The sequence below is a fragment of the Cyanistes caeruleus genome, unplaced genomic scaffold, assembly GCF_971803275.1.
Source record: "Cyanistes caeruleus unplaced genomic scaffold, bCyaCae1.hap1.1 HAP1_SCAFFOLD_106, whole genome shotgun sequence".
Lineage (NCBI taxonomy): Eukaryota > Metazoa > Chordata > Aves > Passeriformes > Paridae > Cyanistes > Cyanistes caeruleus.
In genome coordinates this window covers 833,580-853,080 of record NW_028255907.1, presented here as the reverse complement: position 1 = coordinate 853,080, position 19,501 = coordinate 833,580, and the positions used below count along the sequence as shown (strand labels likewise).

The 19,501-nt window shown below is 46.3% G+C and overlaps 2 protein-coding genes and 1 long non-coding RNA gene across 3 annotated transcripts in view; 2 read left to right on the top strand and 1 right to left on the bottom strand.

The window, feature by feature from the left end:
- Positions 1-19,501, top strand: part of LOC147646239 (serine/threonine-protein kinase PAK 3-like) — a 578,286-nt gene that overhangs the window by 16,752 nt on the left and 542,033 nt on the right. The gene's annotated exons all lie outside the window — the stretch shown is intronic.
- LOC147646249 (uncharacterized) lies at positions 1,971-5,056 on the top strand. Its single transcript, XM_086873735.1, has 2 exons — positions 1,971-2,142; positions 3,026-5,056. The coding sequence occupies exon 2, from the start codon at positions 3,053-3,055 to the stop codon at positions 3,791-3,793; it is 741 nt and encodes a 246-aa protein (XP_086729861.1). The 5' UTR covers positions 1,971-2,142; positions 3,026-3,052; the 3' UTR covers positions 3,794-5,056.
- On the bottom strand, positions 10,981-17,895 carry LOC147646248 (uncharacterized). The gene is made up of 3 exons (XR_015281930.1): positions 17,628-17,895; positions 17,265-17,546; positions 10,981-15,360 (listed from the first exon to the last, which is right to left on the bottom strand). It is a non-coding gene; the product is annotated as an uncharacterized LOC147646248 (long non-coding RNA).

Here is a 19,501-nt window from a genome sequence, read left to right as displayed (position 1 = left end):
TATCAGGAGCCAGAGAACCCATTCATCATTTCAATGCCATAATTAGATTACAAACTGTCAGTGAAATACCTGAGAGGAATGACAGATTTGTCTTTATAAACAAGCTGTGGGTCTGCTGATACATGAAACCAGCACTGAGAGATAGAAGAAACAATGAGAAAGTTTCCACTGATGGATGAATGGAAAATATCTATTTGTCTTTACAGACTGTAGGATTGCTGATAAATGAGATTAAATATTGAAAGATGAAAGAAATAATGCAAGAAAACCATAAATTCCATAAGAGTTAAAAATTAAGAGGGAGGGTTACACATTAGAGGGGAATCTTAGGTATCAGGCATTCCGGGAAGTCTATACCTCTCCAATACCTCAGGCAGTCGGGAAAGAGAGGCACACAGAGACGGGAAATTGGGATGAAAACAAGGTTGTGTCTTCCAAAAATTTGAGAGACCCCAGGAAAATGCCCCATGGCCTCTCCCTTTATTCAAATAAAGTCAAAGGACTCCCCTGTATCCTTTTTGGACATAAACCTCTGGGGTTTGTGGATTAATTTTCCTGACATACTCAATCAGACAGCTCCCAACCTTCTTCGCGACCAATCCACTCAGATGAGGAACACAACATTTCACCATGGGATGGGATCAGAGTACCCTTTAGCAGAAAATCGAGGCAGAGTTTGTGGAAAGGTAAATGACTAAAACTGCTCTTGGCAAATAGATCACAAAGGAAAAGTGGAGGAACAGATAAAAAAGGAAATAAAAAAACAGCTCTTGTACTGGTCCAAACGTGGAAAGGATGGGAATGGGACACAGTTAGTGGTTCTCTCACAGACCATGGGTTAAACAAATGCTGTTTCTCCTCTCATGTGCTACAGCAACTCTCATCTTTTTACCATGCACCACACCTTGCTGAGTGCAGCTCATTCAGCAGCTGAGCAAGGGGATGCAGGTGGCAGCCAGGCCTCCTGAGCCACAAACGGCTACAAAAGGACAGAGAATGAGGGCATTGAGAGCAATCCCAAAAACAAAGAACACCCAGGGAGAAAAAACAGAGGCAATGAGTGAATCTGCTTGGAGATTGGGCTAGGGACTTACACATAAGGAAGCAATGGGAGAAATCACCAGTTTCAGAAAATGTTACTAATTGACAAGGACTGCTGCTCAGACCAAGTCCCGATACATTCCTGAACTTCCAGAAGAACAAACACTTCACAGAGCCAGGAATATCGGGTGTTATACAAAAAGGACATGCAGCAGGCGGATCGGGAAGGCTGAACCTTCCAAGCACCTCGGCCAGTGTTGGGCAAAGGGACAGAGACATGCGGCCGGGAAAATGAGGACAAAAACGAGGCCGCGTCCTCCAACACCTGGAGAGAGCGCACGGCAAATGCCCCATGGCCTCTCCCTTTGGGCAGCAATAAAGTCACTTGCACACCGCTCCTCTGGCTCCTTGGGCCACACAAACCTCTGGCGCCGGGAATTTTCCCGCCCGGCCCCGGGCCCAGCGCAGCCACCTCCGGCCTCCCGACACGAAGCGGGACGAGCCAGCGCTGCTCCGCCACCGCCTCCTGCCGAGGCCCCAGCGGCAAGGAGACCGCGGGCAGCCGCTCCCGCAGCGCCCTCAGCCCAGGGCCAACACGGGCCGGCCACGGCACAAGCCACCCGCCACAGCCCCCTGCCGCCCCCTCCCGGGCCCGCAGCGAGCCCCGAGCCCCCGCAGAACCGAGCGCGGCTCCCACCTGCGATGGCCGGGGCCGCCTCCGAGCTCCGCCGCCGCCTCACCGGGCTCCGGCCGCTGCTGCCGCCGCGGCCGGGCCCGCACAGACGCTCCGGCAATGGCGGCTCTCCTGCCCCACGGCCGCCCTGGGGGCGCCAGCGGGGCCGGGCTTGTCCCCGCTCTGCCCAATCAGCGCGCGGCAGAGCCACGAGTGACGGCAGAAGCAGCCAATCGCAGCCAGCGGCGGGCTCTGCACACGGCACGGCCTCGCCTGCCTTGGGCTGATCTCGGCCATTTCTCGGCCCCCTGGGCTGAGGAGCGGCCCCGGCGCTGGGCCCGGCCCGGGCAGGAGGCCAAGGAAGCGCCGCTGCGCTGAAGCGCCGGGAGCTCGGGGTGCCCGGGAGCTGAGGGCGCTGCGAGCTGGGGGTGAGTCCGGGATGGAGCAGGGGATGCCAGAAAGAGGCCAAAACTCCGTGACTTTCATTCCTGGCCCGGGCGGGAGCCGAACACTCAAGGAAAGGCTCGGGGGTCGGGATGGGGGTAGGGACAGTTCAATCCTTCGTCACGGGCACAGCACACCTGACTTGGGGAAATTAATTGAATTTATTATCCAACATGTCAGAACAAGAAAACGAGAAGCAAAGTAATTCTTACGGAAATCCATCTTCCCCCCAGCTCTCCCTCCTTCCCGGGCTTAACTTTGTGCCCCTCTCCGTCCCCCTCCCCGCCCAGAGGCACAGGGATGGGGGTCACAGTCAGGTCATGTCACTGCCTCCCCCTGAGGGCCAGGAATCCTTGTCCTGCTGCAGCCTGGGGTCCCTCGCAGGGGCCAGAGTCCCTCAGGACCAGGCTGCTCCAGCGGGGATGGCCAGGGGGATCCCCGAGTCCGGCCAGGAGCCACTTGCATGGCTGTGCAGGGGCTTCTGCCGGGCTCGGGGCCTCTCTCAGGCACCCCCTGCTCCGGCCCGGCCTCACTGCCCCCCTCACCCCCCCATGCAGCGAGTGCCCGGGCAGGGAGATGCACGATTTTCACGGGGCTGAATCTCGGTGTATCTGAGCTTTATTGGGCTGAATGTTGGTGCTTTGTTTTTTTGTGGGGGCTGAATCTTTCTATTTTGGGAGGATATCAGCTTTTTGGTGTTTTGGAAGTTTTTGATCTCTTTTGATGTTTGGAGGATGTTGGTGCTGATTCTTGGTGTCCTGGAGGTTCTTTCAGACACAAGATGCCCAGTGACTTCCTGAGAGCACCTTGGGCAAGGAGGTACCCCCAGCCCAAAGTGCTCTCCTCTTGTTTTTTCCCCCAAACCAGGATTTTTCATTCCTAAGCCGTGGCTGGATGGAGGAGGTGGAAAAGCCCTGGAGAAGCCGCATGAGAAGGGTCTGCAAACCCAGCCCAGGGAGCTGCGAGGAGGAAAGATCCCGCCTATGCCAGGAACATGGCCAGAGATCCAGCCGGAGCTCAGAGCTGGGGGAGAAGCCTCATGGTGGGGAGAAGCCCTGCAACTGCTTGGAATGTGGGAAGGGTTTCAGGTACAGGTGCGAGCTGATCCAGGACCAGGTGATTCACACTGGAGAAAAGCCCTACAAGTGTGGGGAATGTGGGATGAGCTTCAGCTACATCTCCTACCTGAGGGAACACCAGAGGATCCACACTGGGGAAAAGCCCTACGAGTGTGGAAAATGTGGGAAGTGCTTCAGCAAGAGGTCCAACCTGAGGGCACACCAGGTGATCCACACTGGGGAACGGCCCTACACCTGCTTGGAATGTGGGAAAAGCTTTGGGTGGAGCTCTGACCTGAGAAAACACCAGCTCATCCACACGGGGGAGAGGCCCTATGAGTGTCCCGAGTGTGGGAAGAGGTTTCAGCGCAGCTCCACTGTCATCAGACATGAGCGGATTCACACAGACGAGAGGCCCTTCCGCTGCCCCGACTGCGGGAAGGGCTTCAACCGCAACTCCACCCTCACTGTCCACCGGCGCATCCACACTGGGGAGAGGCCCTACGAGTGTCCCCAGTGTGGGAAGAGCTTCTCACAGAGCTCTCACTTGACCCAACACCAACGGAGGCACCAGTAAGGGAAGCCCTGCGAGTGCCCCGAGTGCGGGAAGAGCTTCGTGCGCTGCTCCAGCTCCATCCCCCATGGGAGGATGGGCGTTGGATGATCCCCAGTGACCCCCGTTGGGCAGAGCCCTGGTGATCCGTGGTCCTGGTGATCTGTGTTGGGAAGACACCTGGCTGGGAGGCTCCACATCTTCCTGGCTCCCTGTGGGCACCTGGATGAAAGCAGGGGAATGAAAATCCATCAGGACACAGACCAACAATGGGAATTCCTTGAGGAGACTGGATTTCTTGACTTTCAATCCTAGAGAACCTTTTGTCGCTGCCTCAGGAGCTCTGTTGGCAGAGAAAAGGGGGTGACACCGGGCATGGGGGCCCTGAGGGAACACACATGCTTTGGGGGAGGGACCCCGTCTCACATTCTTGCTCAGGTAGATGCTGAGCCCCAGAACCAGGAAGACGAAACCCAACATGGAGACTCCAATCTCCGTCAGCATCTTACTGCAGGTGGCATTTCATGGCGTCCCTGGGGCAACTGCAGAGGGCAGGACCCCCAAAACCTCTCACAGACCCCACAGGTACCTCAAAGGACCCTCTCAGTCTCCCCCAGCCTGCCCAGGACCCTCTGGAACCTCCTTTGGACTAACTAATTTTAAAAAATTAGGTATTTTAGAAAATTTGGAGATCTCAGCTAGAGATAGGCCTTGCTGGAGCTAGTTAGAGTTAATGATTAAGTGAGAAGCAGGATTTGAGATAATGAATCTCAGACTTAGGTAAAAAATTCCTTTTCATTGTATGTTTGTTCAGCTGTGCTTATAATGAGAAAAGAGAAACTGATAAACGGGTTCAGGAAGATCACAGACCTTACATCTGGAAACCCATTTCAAAGTCACAAGGGAGGAAACTGGAGTTGTACCAAATGTCATTTGTAATGTCAACCACTGTAAAGGTAGAAAGGTGAGAGTGAGGAAGAGCCGTTTTCCTTCATCTCTTGATGACCCCTCCTCACCAAAACGACCCCCTCCTCAAATTGGGGAGCCAACCACGCAGTTGTAATGACATTTTAAACTGATTACAGTGCATTTTAATCCAAAGTGGGGAATGGGAAGTGTTATCATTATGCATATGTATTAGTATTAATATGTATTAGTATTTTGGATATTCAAGACTTTTGTAAATAAATAGACACTGGAATCTTTTGTCAGCTTGCAGTGCGTATTAAGGGGTGACTCCCGCACTCGCCCAGTGCTGTGATTAAACATCCACTTTGTAACTTTAAACTGTTGGAGAGGTTTTTTTGTCCATTAACAGATTGATGTTGATACTGGATCAATATTGCTATTTTGGTAAATCACTGCCAGTCTCTTCCCAGCCTCCCCAGGACCCACCAGAGCCCCTCCTGTTCCTCTCAGGATCCCACAGCCCCCTCCCAATTTCCCCCCACTGCCCCTGGACCCCCAAACCCTCTCCCAGTCCCTTCCCAGCCCCACCAGGACTCATCAAGACTCCTCCCAGTCTCTTCCAGCACAACCAACCTCATCCCAATCCCTGCTTTCCAATGCCCAATCTCCTTCCAGCTCCTCCAGGCTCACTCAAATCCCTCCCAGTGACACCCAGCACCCCCAAACTCCCTCCCAGTGTCCACCAGCACCCCCAGAACCCCATCCCACCCTCCCCAACATTCTTCAAACCCCTTCCCAGCCATCCTAAGCACCTCAATCCCTTCCCTAGTTTAAACCAGTCTATCTCAAACTCCGTCCCGGTTCCTCCCAGCACACCCCAATCCCCCTCTGGGCCCCCCCAGTGCCTCCCCCGCTGCCCCCGGCGCTGTGGGGGCCGGGCCGTGCCCCAGTGCCGGCTCAGGGGGTGCTCCAGGCTGCCGTGCTGCACCTGGCAGCTGGAGCTGAGCCCGCATTGCCGGGGGCGGTTTCCAGCAGCACCAGGAGCTGCTGGCTCCAGTCCCCGCTGGGGAGCACGGCAGTGGCCAGCACGTGGCCCGAGAGCTGCTGCTGGCCCTGGGAGCAGCTCAGCTGGATGTGGGCAGGGGAGAAATCCATCAGGGAGCAGAGCAGGCGGCCGGGGCCGGGCTGGGAGCTGGAGGGCACCAGCGAGATGGACACGCTGGGATGGGCACTGGGAGAGAGTGTAGAGGAGTGGTGTGGCATTGAGAGGGACTGGGAATGGACTGGCAGGGACTGGGATGGCACTGAAAGAGATGAGAGTGGATACTGGGACACTGGATGAGGGCGTGGAGGTCTGGGAGTGAAGTGAGAATGAACTAGGAATAGACTGGGAATGGCTAAAAAGGAGTGGGCGGGACTGTGGTGGCACTGGGCGGGACTGTGGTGGCACTGGGAGGGACTGTGGTGGCACTGGGCGGGACTGTGGTGGCACTGGGAGGGACTGTGGTGGCACTGGGCGGGACTGTGGTGGCACTGGGCGGGACTGTGGTGGCACTGGGAGGGACTGGGAATGAAGTGCGCGGCACTGGGTGGCCGAGTCCAGCGCGGGGCTCTCAGCTCTGTGGATCTGCCCGGCAACTGATGAGTCATCAGAGAGACGCGCTCTGATTGGCTGAGGGGCGAGAGATGCACGGAGGGGCGAGATGGACAGGCGGGGTCACTGGGAGTGACTGGGATGGACTGGGAGAGGCTGGGATGGACTGGGAGAGCCACGGGAGCCATTGGGAGGGACAAGGGACCCCGGGGATGGGCACAAGGAAGCCTGAGGGCTCTGGGGTGATTCCCAGGGAGGTCTGGAGGGACAAGGCCGGGCCCCTCTCTGTGCCCCGCGAGCAGCGGCCCGGACAGAAAAGTTCAGGAGCGGGAGGAGGTGTTTCTCAAGATTGATTTCAATCCTCATTCTCCTGGTCTGATTTGCTCAGTCCTAAGCTCAGTTCATTTCCCCGTGTCGGGCTGTTGTGGCCCTGATGGTGATCCCTGAGTGACCTCTCCCTGCCCTTGTCCCGACCCACGAGGATTTGGATTTGTTTCAGTTCAGTGGAATTCGTGGTGATTTGGGGGGAGCTGGAGCAAAGCAGCTGGAAAGCACAGTGGGCGTGTGTCCTGGGTTGATTATGATGTTAAATTGTATCCCCATTCTTCCACCTAACCCCGACACAGGTTCTGTATTCTTAAAATTCCATCTGAGAGTAAAAGTGAGTGGAAAAGAAGCACCAAGTCTGTTATCAGACTGCACTTGCTCCCCCCGCATCGGGAGTTTTGACTACAGCACAGACAGACAACAAGACACAGATCGCCTTGGCTTTCCAGCTAGCCGGAGCAGAGAGGTCTTCCTGGACTGTTTTCTTTCCCTTTTCCTGAAACGAATCGAAGCTGCTCTGGACTGGGGACTCGGGGGAGCACCGGGAGCACCCCTGGACTACCGGGAGCCCGGCCTGGGCAGCGGCATTTTCCAGCGCCAGAGGGACTGATAACAGAGCCAACACCCCCAGGAAAGAGACCCTCTGAAGTTCCTCATCTCTGCTGAAGGGCGAGAGGTTTTGTAATTTGATATCGTTCATTTTTGTGCTGGGTAGTGCTGTGCCTGGGAAATAAACAGGTTTTTTCCACTCCTCTCAGAGAAATCTCTTCCCGAACTGGATGGGGGGTGGGAGAAAGGGGCCACGTGGGTTTGCTTCCCGGGGGGAGCCCCCTGGAGGTTTTCTCCCAAATTTACCCTAAACCAGGACAATAACCCAAATTACACAAAAACATCACAAAATTTCAGAAACATCCCTCCAAATTCTAGAAAAAATGACAAAAAATGGCAGAAAACACCCACAAAATTTCCTAAATCTTCTCAAAACCCTACCAAATTCCAGAAATATCCCACAAAATCTCCACAAATTTCCACACAATCTAAGAAAAACCCCTCAAAACTCTTCAAGACTCATCAAAATCACACAAAATTCCAGAAAAACCTCACAAAATACCAGTAAAAAATCCACAAAATTCCCTTAATCTTCTCATAACTTTACCAAATTCCAGAAATATCCCACAAAAATCTCCACAAATTTCCACACAATCAAAGTAAAATCCCACACAATTCTTCAAGGCTCCTCAAAATTCCACAAAATTCCAGAAAATTACCACAACATTCCAAAACAATCCCACCAAATTCCAGAAACACCTCACAAACTTACAAAAAAAACCCCCACTAAGTCCCCAAAATCTTCTCATAAGCCCACCAAATTCCAGAAATATCCCTCAAAATCTCCACAAATTTCAATGCAATCTAAGAAAAATCCCACACAATTCTCCAAGTCTCCTCAAAATCACACAAAATTTCAGAAACATTGAACAAAATTCCAGAAAAAAACCCACGGAATTCCCAAAAACTTCTCATAAGCCCACCAAATTCCAGAAACATCCCACAAAATCTCCACTAATTTCCACACAATCTAAGAAAAATCCCACACAGTTCTCCAAGGCTCCTCAAAATCCCACAAAATTCAACAAAATTACCACAACTTTCCAAAAAAATCCCACAAAATTCCCTAAAACTTCCGAAAACCCAACCAAATTCCAGAAACACCCCACAAAATCTCCACTAATTTCCACTAAACCTAAGAAAAATCCCTCAAAACTCTTCAAGTCTCCTCTATATCCCACAAAATTCCACAGAAACCACACAACATTCCAAAATAATCCTAAAAATTCTAGAAACACCCCACAAAATCCTTCAAGTCTCCTCAAAATCCCACAAAATTCCAGACAATTCCACGACATTCCAAAGAAATCCCACCAAATTCCAGAAACATCCCACAAAATTCCTGAATAAAACCCACAAAATTCCAAAAATCTTCTCATAAGCCTACCAAATTCCAGAAATATCCCCACAAAACCTCCAATAATTTCCTCACAATCTAAGAAAAATGTACTCAAAATTCTTCAAGTCTCTCCAAAATCACCCAAATTACAAAAAATCATCACAAAATTCCAGAAACATCCCGCCACATTCCAGAAAAATCAAAAAAAATGCCTGAAAACACCCACAAAATTCCCTAAATCTTCTCAAAACCCTACCAAATTCCAGAAATATCCCACATAATCTTCACAAATTTCCACAAAGCCTGAGAAAAATCCCACACAATTCTTCAGGGCTCCTCAATATCCTACAAAATTCCACAAAAACCCCACAACATTCCAAAAAATCCTAACAATTCTAGAAACAACCCACAAAATATCTCAGGTCTTCTCAAAATCCTACAAAATTCCTGACAATTCCACAACATTCAAAAAAAATCCCACCAAATTCCACGAACACCTCACAAAATTCCAGAAAAAAACCCCTCAAAATTCCAAAAATCTTCTCATAAGCCCAACAAATTCCAGAAATATCCCAGAAAATCTCCACAAATTTCCACACAATCTAAGAAGAATCCCTCACAATTCTTCAAGTCTCCTCAAAATCCCACAAAATTCCAGAAAATTACTACAACATTCCAAAAAAACCCACAAAATTCCCTGAAACTTCCGAAAACCCAACCAAATTCCAGAAACACCCCACAAAATCTCCACTAATTTCCACACAATCTAAGAAAAAGGCCATCAAAATCCTTCAAGTCTCCTCAAAATCCTACAAAGATCCACAAAACAATCCAAAAAAAATCCTAAAAATTCTAGAAACATCCCACAAAATTCTAGAAAAAAATCACGAAATTCCTTAAATCTTCTCACAGGCTCATGAAATTCCAGATATATCCCACAAAATTCTCCACAAATTTCCACACAATCTAAGAAAAATGCTTAAAAACTTTTCATGAGTCTTCGAAATCTTTCAAAATTCAAAGAAAATCTCACAAAATTCAAGAAAATTCCACAAAAATCTCTTCAATATCCCACAAAATTTTTTAAAAAATCCCACAACATTAAAGAAAAAAATACCACAAAATTCACTAAATCTTCTCAAAACTTTACCGAATTCCAGAAACATCCCACAAAATCTCCACAATTTCCACAAAATTCTACAAAAATCCCTCAAAATTTGAGAAAATTCCTCAAAATTTAAGAGAAGTTTGACAACATTTGAAAAAAATACCACAAAATTACCTAAATTTTCTCCCTTCACCAAATTCCAGAAACATCTCACAAAATCTGCACAAATTTCCAGAAAATATTAGAAATATCCCTCAAAATTCATCAAGTTTCCTCAATATACCACAAAATTCCAGAAAAATCCTACAAAATTGCAGCAAAAACCAAAAAAAATCCTTAAATCTTCTCATAACCCTACCAAATTTTTGAAACATCCCACAAAATCTCCACAAATTTCCACACAGTCTAAGAAAAATCCCACAAAATTGTTCAAGTCTCCTCAAAATCCCACAAAATTTCACAACATTCAAAAAAAATCCCACAAAATTCAAAAAAAATCCCACAAAAATATTTAAATTTTATCAAAATCCCACAAAAGCTCTGAAAAATCCCATGAAATTCCAGAAAAATCACACAAAAATCCCTGAAACGTCTCAAAACTCTACCAAATTCCAGAAACATCCCAAAAAATCTGCTCCAATTTCCTCAAAGCCTAAGAAAAATCCCTCAAAATTCCTCAAGTCTCCTCAAAATCCCACAAAATTCCACAAAAACCCCACAACATTCCATAAAAATCCCAATAATTCTATAAACCTCCCACAAAATCCTTCAAGTCTCCTTAAAATCTCACAAAATGGCAGAAAACACCCACAAAATTTCCTAAAACTTCTCAAAACCCTACACATTTCCAGAAACATCCCAAAATATCTCCACAATTTTCTACAAAATTCCAGAAAAATCCCATAAAATTGCAGAAAAATTAAAAAAAACCCTCAATCTTATCAAAACCCTACCAATTTCCAGAAACATCCCACAGAATCTCCTCCTATTTACACAGAATTCCAGAAAAAAAAATCACAAAATTCTTGAAAAGCCTCACAAAATTCAAGAAAAATCCCACCAAATTCCAGAAGCATCCACAAAATCTCCACAGTGTTCCACAAAATTCCAGAAAAATACCAAAAAACTCTTCAAGTCTTCTCAGAATCCCACAAAATTCTAGAAAAATCCTCAAAATTCCAGAAAATTTCCCACAAAATTCACTATATCTCCTCAATATCTCACAAAATTTTACAAAATATCCCACAAAATTCCACAAATTTCTCACAAAATTCCAGTAAAATCTGATGAAATTGTTAGCGTTCAGGAGCACAGACAATCATGAATGATTATATGCAGGTGCTTTATTAAGAGATCTGGGTGTCAGGGGTACACATACCCAAATCTGACCCGACTTGGTTTTGAGTTGAACATGTTTTTCTACTCTATCATTATAAAACTTATATATTAATTATTAAACTTACAGGGTTCTATTGTATACATTGATGTTACCCAAGCATGGATTTCTCATGATCCCCCTCAGACCCCTAACATTGTTCCTCATCTTCTTTAAACAATAATAATATCTAATCACATCTAACAAATGTATCATTTATTATATACTGCTAACACAGGTGCAGTTTCACCTGATCTTTAGCAAGGACAAGGCCTAACATTTCCCAGGGCCTACTTTTCCCAGGCTTGCCAAACCTAACTTTATTTCTAAGTCCCTGAATTTTCTAAGATTTTAAGACCTTTTACTATTATTCCCCCCTTTGAAAGCATTTTTACTTCACTAGAAGTGCAAATGTTTTCACTTGATACAGTCCTTTGTTTCTGAGTTTATACTTGATGTTCTTCGAATCCTTGATTGATGTAAGCATTGTCCTGGATGTTGTCACGAACTGGAGAACCAGAAGATGGTGGGTGAGGATCTCACATCAGTGTCTTTATTATTTTCTGGTTCCAGGACATTTTTTTCCGTATTTCTCCCTTGAAGATGCTGTCAACTAACCAAATTGCTAAGAATACAGTTAGTAAGATGATCACACTCTCAATGATAGATTTAATCCATGAACTCACATTCCACCCTAAACCTTTGAAGATTTTGCCTAACCAACTTGTAGACAAATCCTTTTGGTCTTCCTGTGCTTCGTGCTCTATTTGTTGCAATTGATTCATGTCATATTCTACATGTGCAGTCACATTTGGGGTGTGGATGCAGCAATGATCAATCCATCCCTTTAAAAAACTCACACACTCCATGCTCTTACAGGAGTAGTAAATTGTAATTGTATGTTTAGTTCTTTAAATCTTTCTCAGGTCACTCTTGCTAATTTATCTACCGGACCTGTAAGTTTGTACAACATTTCTTTATTCTGATAGTTTGCTATAGGACCGAGTAAAGACTCTAGGGCCCACCCAAATTTCACTCTACTAGAGGCTTCTTGCCAAGTGTCATCCTGATTCTGTTCCTATCCTAATCTTCCCTAGCTATGCCTGTGTCTAGTCACTGAGTTGTTTTTTAAGCAGATTTCACATTTTGACATTACTGATTTTGTCATTGTTAGCATCTGTACCGAGATTAATTTTTGTTTCATCAATTTCACCAATGCCTCTGCACCCCAATGACATTTGCTATGTTTCATTTGTAGAACTTTATTGGAGGACTGCCAGCGATTCACCGCTCTTCACAGAAGTAAACATGAACGGCGTTTATTTCTATCTTTAGCACACCTTTTATAGGGTTCTACAGGGCCTGCAGGCAGAGCAAGTTACTATTGGCTAACACACACAGGTTTACATTTTTTCTCCTACACACAAAGATATTGTTTTGCTTTACTCTCTCTTCTGCAGGAGGGTTTCAAGGACTTTAGCCTTTAATATCACGACTTATTTCAAAGACTGGTTTGTGCATACAGGCCTTTACTAATATATAAAATATAGCAACAATTCCCCCTTTCTCTTTTTGCACAAACCAGGCTTTGGATGTGACTCATTCTATACTCTTATGAAGACAAGATAACACACAACTTAGACTTTCATCCCCATTAACATTATAAGTAAAGTCCGTCCCCCTTCCAGCACAAGAGACCTCAACCATCCAGTGATGCCCCAGCTGGAGAACCAACTTCCAGTGGGGTCACTATCTTCTTTCAGGGCATGTAACCCATCCTGTAGCTGTTGCAGTTGCCCATGGATGGAAACTGAATGATCAGTAAGATTCAGACAGCACATGCCTTCAAACTCCCCACAACCATGTCCTTGTGCTAAGAGCAAAAAGTCAATTGCAGCTCGATTTTATAATACTGCATGATGTACACTACTCACATCGGCTGAAAGTTCACTTAACATTGTGGATATTAAATTCAATTTTTTATTAGTCTAACAAGCGAGCCTTTTTAGAGTTGCTAAGCTTTAATTCGTTCAGGCTTCACTTTAACTGATGTTTCTTATTTTATCAACTACATTCAGCAATTGGTGTAAGCTTGGATGGAAACAAAGTAAGTTTCCCAAGATAACAGGGTTTTCTATGTGGATTAGCAGGAATCTAATTCCATGCTCTATCTCCACAAATTAGGAATATGGAACTAAGTAATCGCTTTGGTAATTGTTCTGTGAGATTGCACCACTAATAAAGGCTTTACTTTCAATGGTAGTAACGAGATCAGCTATAGGGTTGTCTGCAGCCCAGTGCTGCATTACTTTGTTAGAATGACGTTTTGTCGGGGGTTCAAACATTATCCATCCACCTGAGGTATTGGTGGAACCTAACAAATCTAATTCTTCTGAGGGCTGCATGGTAACATTGAGAACTTTGGTAATTTTTGCTTGCCTGCAGGCTTCAAGTTGTCTTAATGTGAAGCCAACAGTGCAACTGCACTCTTGCAACATTGCAAATTGATTCAGTCGAGTCTCATTACTAATTAAACCTTTAAATGCTGGAGGATCCCATTCAGGGACTCCTATGAGACAGGTGTGAAGGGATCTCCAGGTGTGGCTAGGCTCACACACATTGACCTTTGGCCAGTTCAGTGTGCCAGAGTGACCCATATGTTCTGTCACTTTTGGATGTTAGTTAGCAGACAGTTGGTCAGGACTATACACAACACAATTACCATAAGCAGTTTTTTCCATGTAAATGACACCATACTAGCAAATTCACAGCTAAACTTTAACGTTAAATGAACTTTCAAAGATGCTTACACTAGCTCTTGAAGGGGGAAATGCTTATACTTTATACTAATTTATACTAATATAACAATTGCTATACAGGCTAAACTCTTTATCTTAAACTATCTAACTACTTTTAACACACATGCTCTGGTATATATGTAGTCTAAGCGTGAAAGCAATTTGCTGAAAGGGTAAACACACAACTACAATTTGCTTTATATACAGTTAGATGGAGTCTCTACACTTTTCTTAGATCTTCTACAGAATTTCCTTCACAAACAGACTATGATTTAACACGATTCAGTCTTGGAACGTTCACTGCTCCCTTGATGTCAGCTGGCAGCTGATCGGTGACTGAGGGCTTCGATGTTCAGGTTGTTCTTCACGTCCTTCTAAATCATAAAACAAAGGATAACTGAAAAATTGGTAGAGACACAACATCATAATAACAACATAAAATCTCTGTTGGCAACTGTCTGTGTAGTGTTCAGACACAACTGTGTCCTGACAGCTCCACTTCTGATCCATGTCTGGAGTACCAAGGCTGTGTGGTGACTTCTCTGTTCACTGGATCTCGTGTGTTCAGAGGCAGACAGTCTGGTCAGATGGACAGGTGACCTTTTTGAACCTGCCAACAAAACACAGACACTTCTCCCCTTGAAGTTAATGAATTACACTAATCAAATGCTTTTAGGGCATCAATTTCCCCCGTTTTTTTTTTAAAAAAATAAAAATGAGATGTACTTCTGTTATAAACATCAACATTAACACAAAACCATATACAATCAGTAAGAACCTATAGCAGTTAAAAATCAATAAATCATAAACATTATTAATAAGATATGTAATATAAAACTACTATTAATTACTAAAACACTGCACCAGCATCCCATAGTTAGCAAAAAAACAGAAACAAAACAATCAGTGAAGGATTGGATCACCACCTCCGGAAATGATTCTCCAAGCTCACTTCAAAATTGATCCAGCTGCCATATTAATAGGGTCAAATTGCTGAGTCAAAAAGTGACTCAAATACTGATTTGGGACAGAAAACATCTGGATCTGTTGGCAAACAGATCTGTCCAGGTAAAGTTAAGGCTTGGCCAGGACCTGGCTTTAAACTGGAAAGATGCCTCTTAACTCATTTCTAAAACAAGGTTCTCAATAGCAGCAGCTAGGAGATGCTTACAGCACAGCAAACTGTTAAAATGCATTTGTACAAAGCAAATGATCAGAAGCCTCAGGTACCAGACCAATTAAACCATGCAGCAGCTGGTTTAATCTGAAGCCTCTCCCATGGCAGCTGATCCTCAGCAATGGTACATCTTCTTAAAATTCTGGAAACACTGAAAAATAAGAAAACTATGGCAAACAAAAACTGCAGAGATTGTAACAACCAATAGAACTCCCGATGAAGTCAAGGGTGTCACAGACTGCATTCCCTTCTATCCACAAGCAGGTGTTCATCAGTGTTCTATCACAGCTGTTTCAGATGTGGCTATCTTCATCTCTCTAGGAAAATAACTATACTTTGCAGTTTAGACAAGTGTCTCCAATAAAACATAAAGAATTTAAATTAAACAATATTTAAACCTAACAATAATGATTTATGACAAAAGGAAATAACAAAACTTAACCTTAAAAAATATCTAAGTTATAAAACTTAACTTAAAAACATTCAAGCCTAAACATAATAAAACTTGACTTTTCTTAATTCTATTAACACTTAATCTATATTAAATAAAAACATACCTTAATCTTATTCTGTTACTATAAAGAGGCAACTAAAAATTTGATATGTACCTTCTAAACACAATATAACAATAACATGGATTCACTATAAAGATTATAAAAACATAACAAATCCATCACAATTCTATGTCATCTAGCTTTTAGAATAACTCACAATAACTGCAAATGGTACTAAAAATACTCATTCAAAACAGGAATTTGTCTAGTATATATTCAAATTAGTTAGGATTTTAAAGTGCAGATTTTCTAGAGAAAAACCACAACACAGGATTTGGCAAGTTGCCATTCAGCTTTTGTAGCACTTTTCAGAAATATTAAGTCTAATTCTTAAACTAAAATCCAAAATCCAAATTGGTATATATGCAGTTATATGTGTTTTATATAACAAAAGGACTCACATTGAAATTACCTTATTAAAATTGTGGAAAAAACAAGCAAATGGGTAATATATACTTTAACTTAACTTTGTCTTGTACAGTAAAGTTCTCTTAACTAATTATTTTTTAAACCACAAATCTCTTCTGCAGATAACGTTAATTGGAGTGTTTTCCTAGTAGCTGTAAATCATACCATATTTTAACCTTAGGTTCTAAAACCAGTTATTGCACGGTAACTTCTGTTAATATTCACCTTAAACACCTTTTTTTTTTTTTAACTTTCAAAGAATCACAATAATTTCTCCAGTAAAACTCCAAAAACTGCAACTGCATGAACTCATAATTACTTAAAACACAAAATCAACTCTAAAAGGGTATATAAAAACATTTTAAAAAACCAATGAACCATGACTTTTTAACAAACTGGGTACTATCCTGGTGCTTTTTCTTAGAGAGGGAGCAGGGGGGTGGACTGCCCGCCCTGCTGCTGCTCTCTGCTGCTGTTATCTTTCTTCACATTCTTCACATACTCTCGCAGGAAAAAAAAAACCAAAAAAACACCTCACAAAGTTAACTTTAACACATACAGTTGTTTCTCTCAATCTCTCTTGTTCACTGATAGAGGAAAAAAGGGGCACAATTTTTACAAAAGCAGGCGATGTTACACAAAAAGTCTCTCACGGTCAGGTGCTAACAACGGTGACCATTGCAGCTTATCAACTTCTAATTACAGTGATGAATTTCGAACTAGATACCATATAGTTTGTGATTTTTTGGCAATTTTGTCTCTTTCTGAAGCTGTCTGAGCCACCTGTTCCTGCTCAGCTGTTTCTGTAATTGTTCAGTGTGGCCTTGGAACTTTTTCTGCACTGCTTCTGCCCCGGGGGTGCCCCCGCTCTCTGCGCACACCTCAGTGCTCCCCCATGTCCCCCTGGTTCGGGTGGAAACCAATCTATATTTGGATTCTTTTCCTCCAGGGTAGCAAAGTTGGAACTTAAATAAGATTGTAATGTTAAGAGTGACTCCATAAGTGAAGAAAATAGTTCAGGATATATCACATCCTGCCGTAACTGAACAGATTCTGTTCGTTGTTTCAGCGTTTCCTCTGGAATTTCTTTCTTATTATTTCCTTCTCTCTGACTCTCCCTCCCTCTTTCCATGGGCAGCACAGATAGGAGTGTTTGCCCAGCAGTGGGAGGCAAAGGCGTGAGCATACCCATAAGCAAGAAGTCCAGGAAGCTCCTTGCGCAAATCAAAACCCTTAAGCTGTGGCTTTTCTAAAAAGCAGGTAAATAAATCATGTGCTGCTTGCCTTTCCATCTTACCGTCAGCGCTGTTGCAGCCCTACAAGGTTCGGCAGCACGTTACGGCCAGGACTCTCCTCTGAGGTCGCCTGGGGCGCGGCACCGTTGCTTTTCGCCGTCCTTGCTGCGGAGGACCCGTCCCCTGTCGCCGACTCCCGTGGCCTTCGCTTTTTAATGTCCCAAAGGTCCCAAAGGTCCCAAGGGTCCCATTTGTTCGGGCGCCATTTGATGAGTTCGGCGGGAGACAAGCAGCACTCAATATGAATGATCAGCAAGTCTCCTTTATTGGCAACTCCAAACTCCCTATATAACATCAATAATTAGGCTCATACATAGTGCAAAAGCAAGCTCATTATTGGATATTTCATTTAAGGAGAACTCCACCTAGTTCCACCTTCTTGTGGTCATTCATCTGTGCTGAATCCACATTCTTCTGATCACAGTGTCCTGTTCTCAGTTCACAGTTATCAGTAAGGTCTTTCTGACATTGCAACATCTCATACCAACTACACTCCACTGTTGTTTAATTCTTTCTCAGCTAATTGCTGCATGGGAACACGACCTTTGTTAGCTAGCCACTCTTTCACACTGTTGAGCTTCAGGAGCCTCCTGGGAAGCACCAGCCATGAAGATTCCAGTGGGCTCAGCTGCTACCTGCAGGGGTACTGGGTGTGGCCCGTTGTGACTCAGCGGTGCTAAGAGACCCCTGTGACATCAGAGAGCCCCACCACGACTCAGGGTGTGTAAGCGGCGCAGAACCCTGAGGTGCCCAGTCCCGTGAGAGCCACTCTTGCAGAAGGAAGCAGCTCCCGAGATCCATTCGCGCTTCAGGATCTCAGAGATGGAGGAGAAGAAGGCAAAACCCAAATGCTCCCAGCCACCCAGCCCCCTGCCCAGCTGGGGACAAGACCAGGCCCTCAGCGGGCACTTGGTGGGGGCAGTGGGTGGCTCAGCCTGGCCACAGTCAGGCACTGAGGAGAAGGAGGGGCCCTTGGTCATCACGGAAGAGAAGAACCCTGACGTGGATGACGAGCCTTCCCAGTGGGGAGACCTTCGGGCCCAAGAGCCTCGCCTCTACGGAGCAGGGAGTCACCAAGAGTTGCAGCAGGGGAAGGTGGCTGTGAGAGTGCCCTGGGGAGATGTGGCACAGCAACACCTCTACCAGTGGCAACAAAGGGTGACAGTCAAGGAGCTGCCTCAAGGGGAGAAGGAGGTGAGTGACCTAAAGCTGTCCCAGCAAGGGGAAGGAAGTGCGAACAGCCAGGAGAACCAGACACATTCTCCTGCCCCCAGTGAGGAGATGCCATCAGCAGGGGTACAGAGCTCAGGCCCTGCCCCTCACAGCACCTGCTGCTCCCCCAGCCTGCCGGGAGCCCAGAGCCCCAGTGAGCAGCAGGCTGTCGCTGAGGGGAGGTCACTCCTAGCAGAGGAAGGGAGTGAGGAGGGGACCCCAGCTGAGTATGATGAAGACTGGGAACAATACACCCAGAGTGAGTCTTCCCAGGAGTGCCAAGCAGAGCCAGAGCTGTCCCAGGAAGAGGTCAGCAGCTGCCAGGACTGGTACGACTCGGAAGAGTGCAGCGAACTGGGCCATGGAGACTTCCTGGACGGGGACTCCAGCAGCCTAGACGATTCCACCGAGGAAGACAACAGCAGCACACAGGACAGCTATGAATATGTGAGCATCCTCAGCTTTGGGATCACCCCCCTGCCACAGGAGGAGGACAGCTTGGACAAAGTCAGCGTCCTCGAGCTGTGTGAAGCAGAAAGCAGGGCCCAAAGCCTGGCAGCTCTTGCGGCAGACGGGCTGCCAGTGCCTGTCCCTCGGGAGGCCTGGCTTGAGGTCCAGGCACCGGAGTCACTCCGTGCCTCACTTTCCTCCCTGCATGGCCAAGCCTCCATGGCCCAGCAGGGGCCTGAGGCAGGGCCTCAGAGCCTGGGGCCTGCCCTGCACAGCCTCAAGGTCCCCGAGGCCCTCAGGCAGCAGCCGTCTCCCTCCAGCAAACGGCCCGGCTTCCTCAGGTGGGCATGGCGGGCGCTGCGGGCGCTGTTCCGCTGGCCCTGCTGGGCACCACAGCCACAGGAGTAGCGCCGCTGCCAGGCTTACAGATGGCAGCTGGCCCAGGGCCCCAGGGAGCCACACCTTGCCCTGGACATGGCCCTGCAGCCTCAGCTGCCATGGCTACTGTGGACTGTGCCAGGGGCATCTCCCCAACACCCAGAGTCACCGCTGTGGCCAACCCCAAACAGCAGCCATG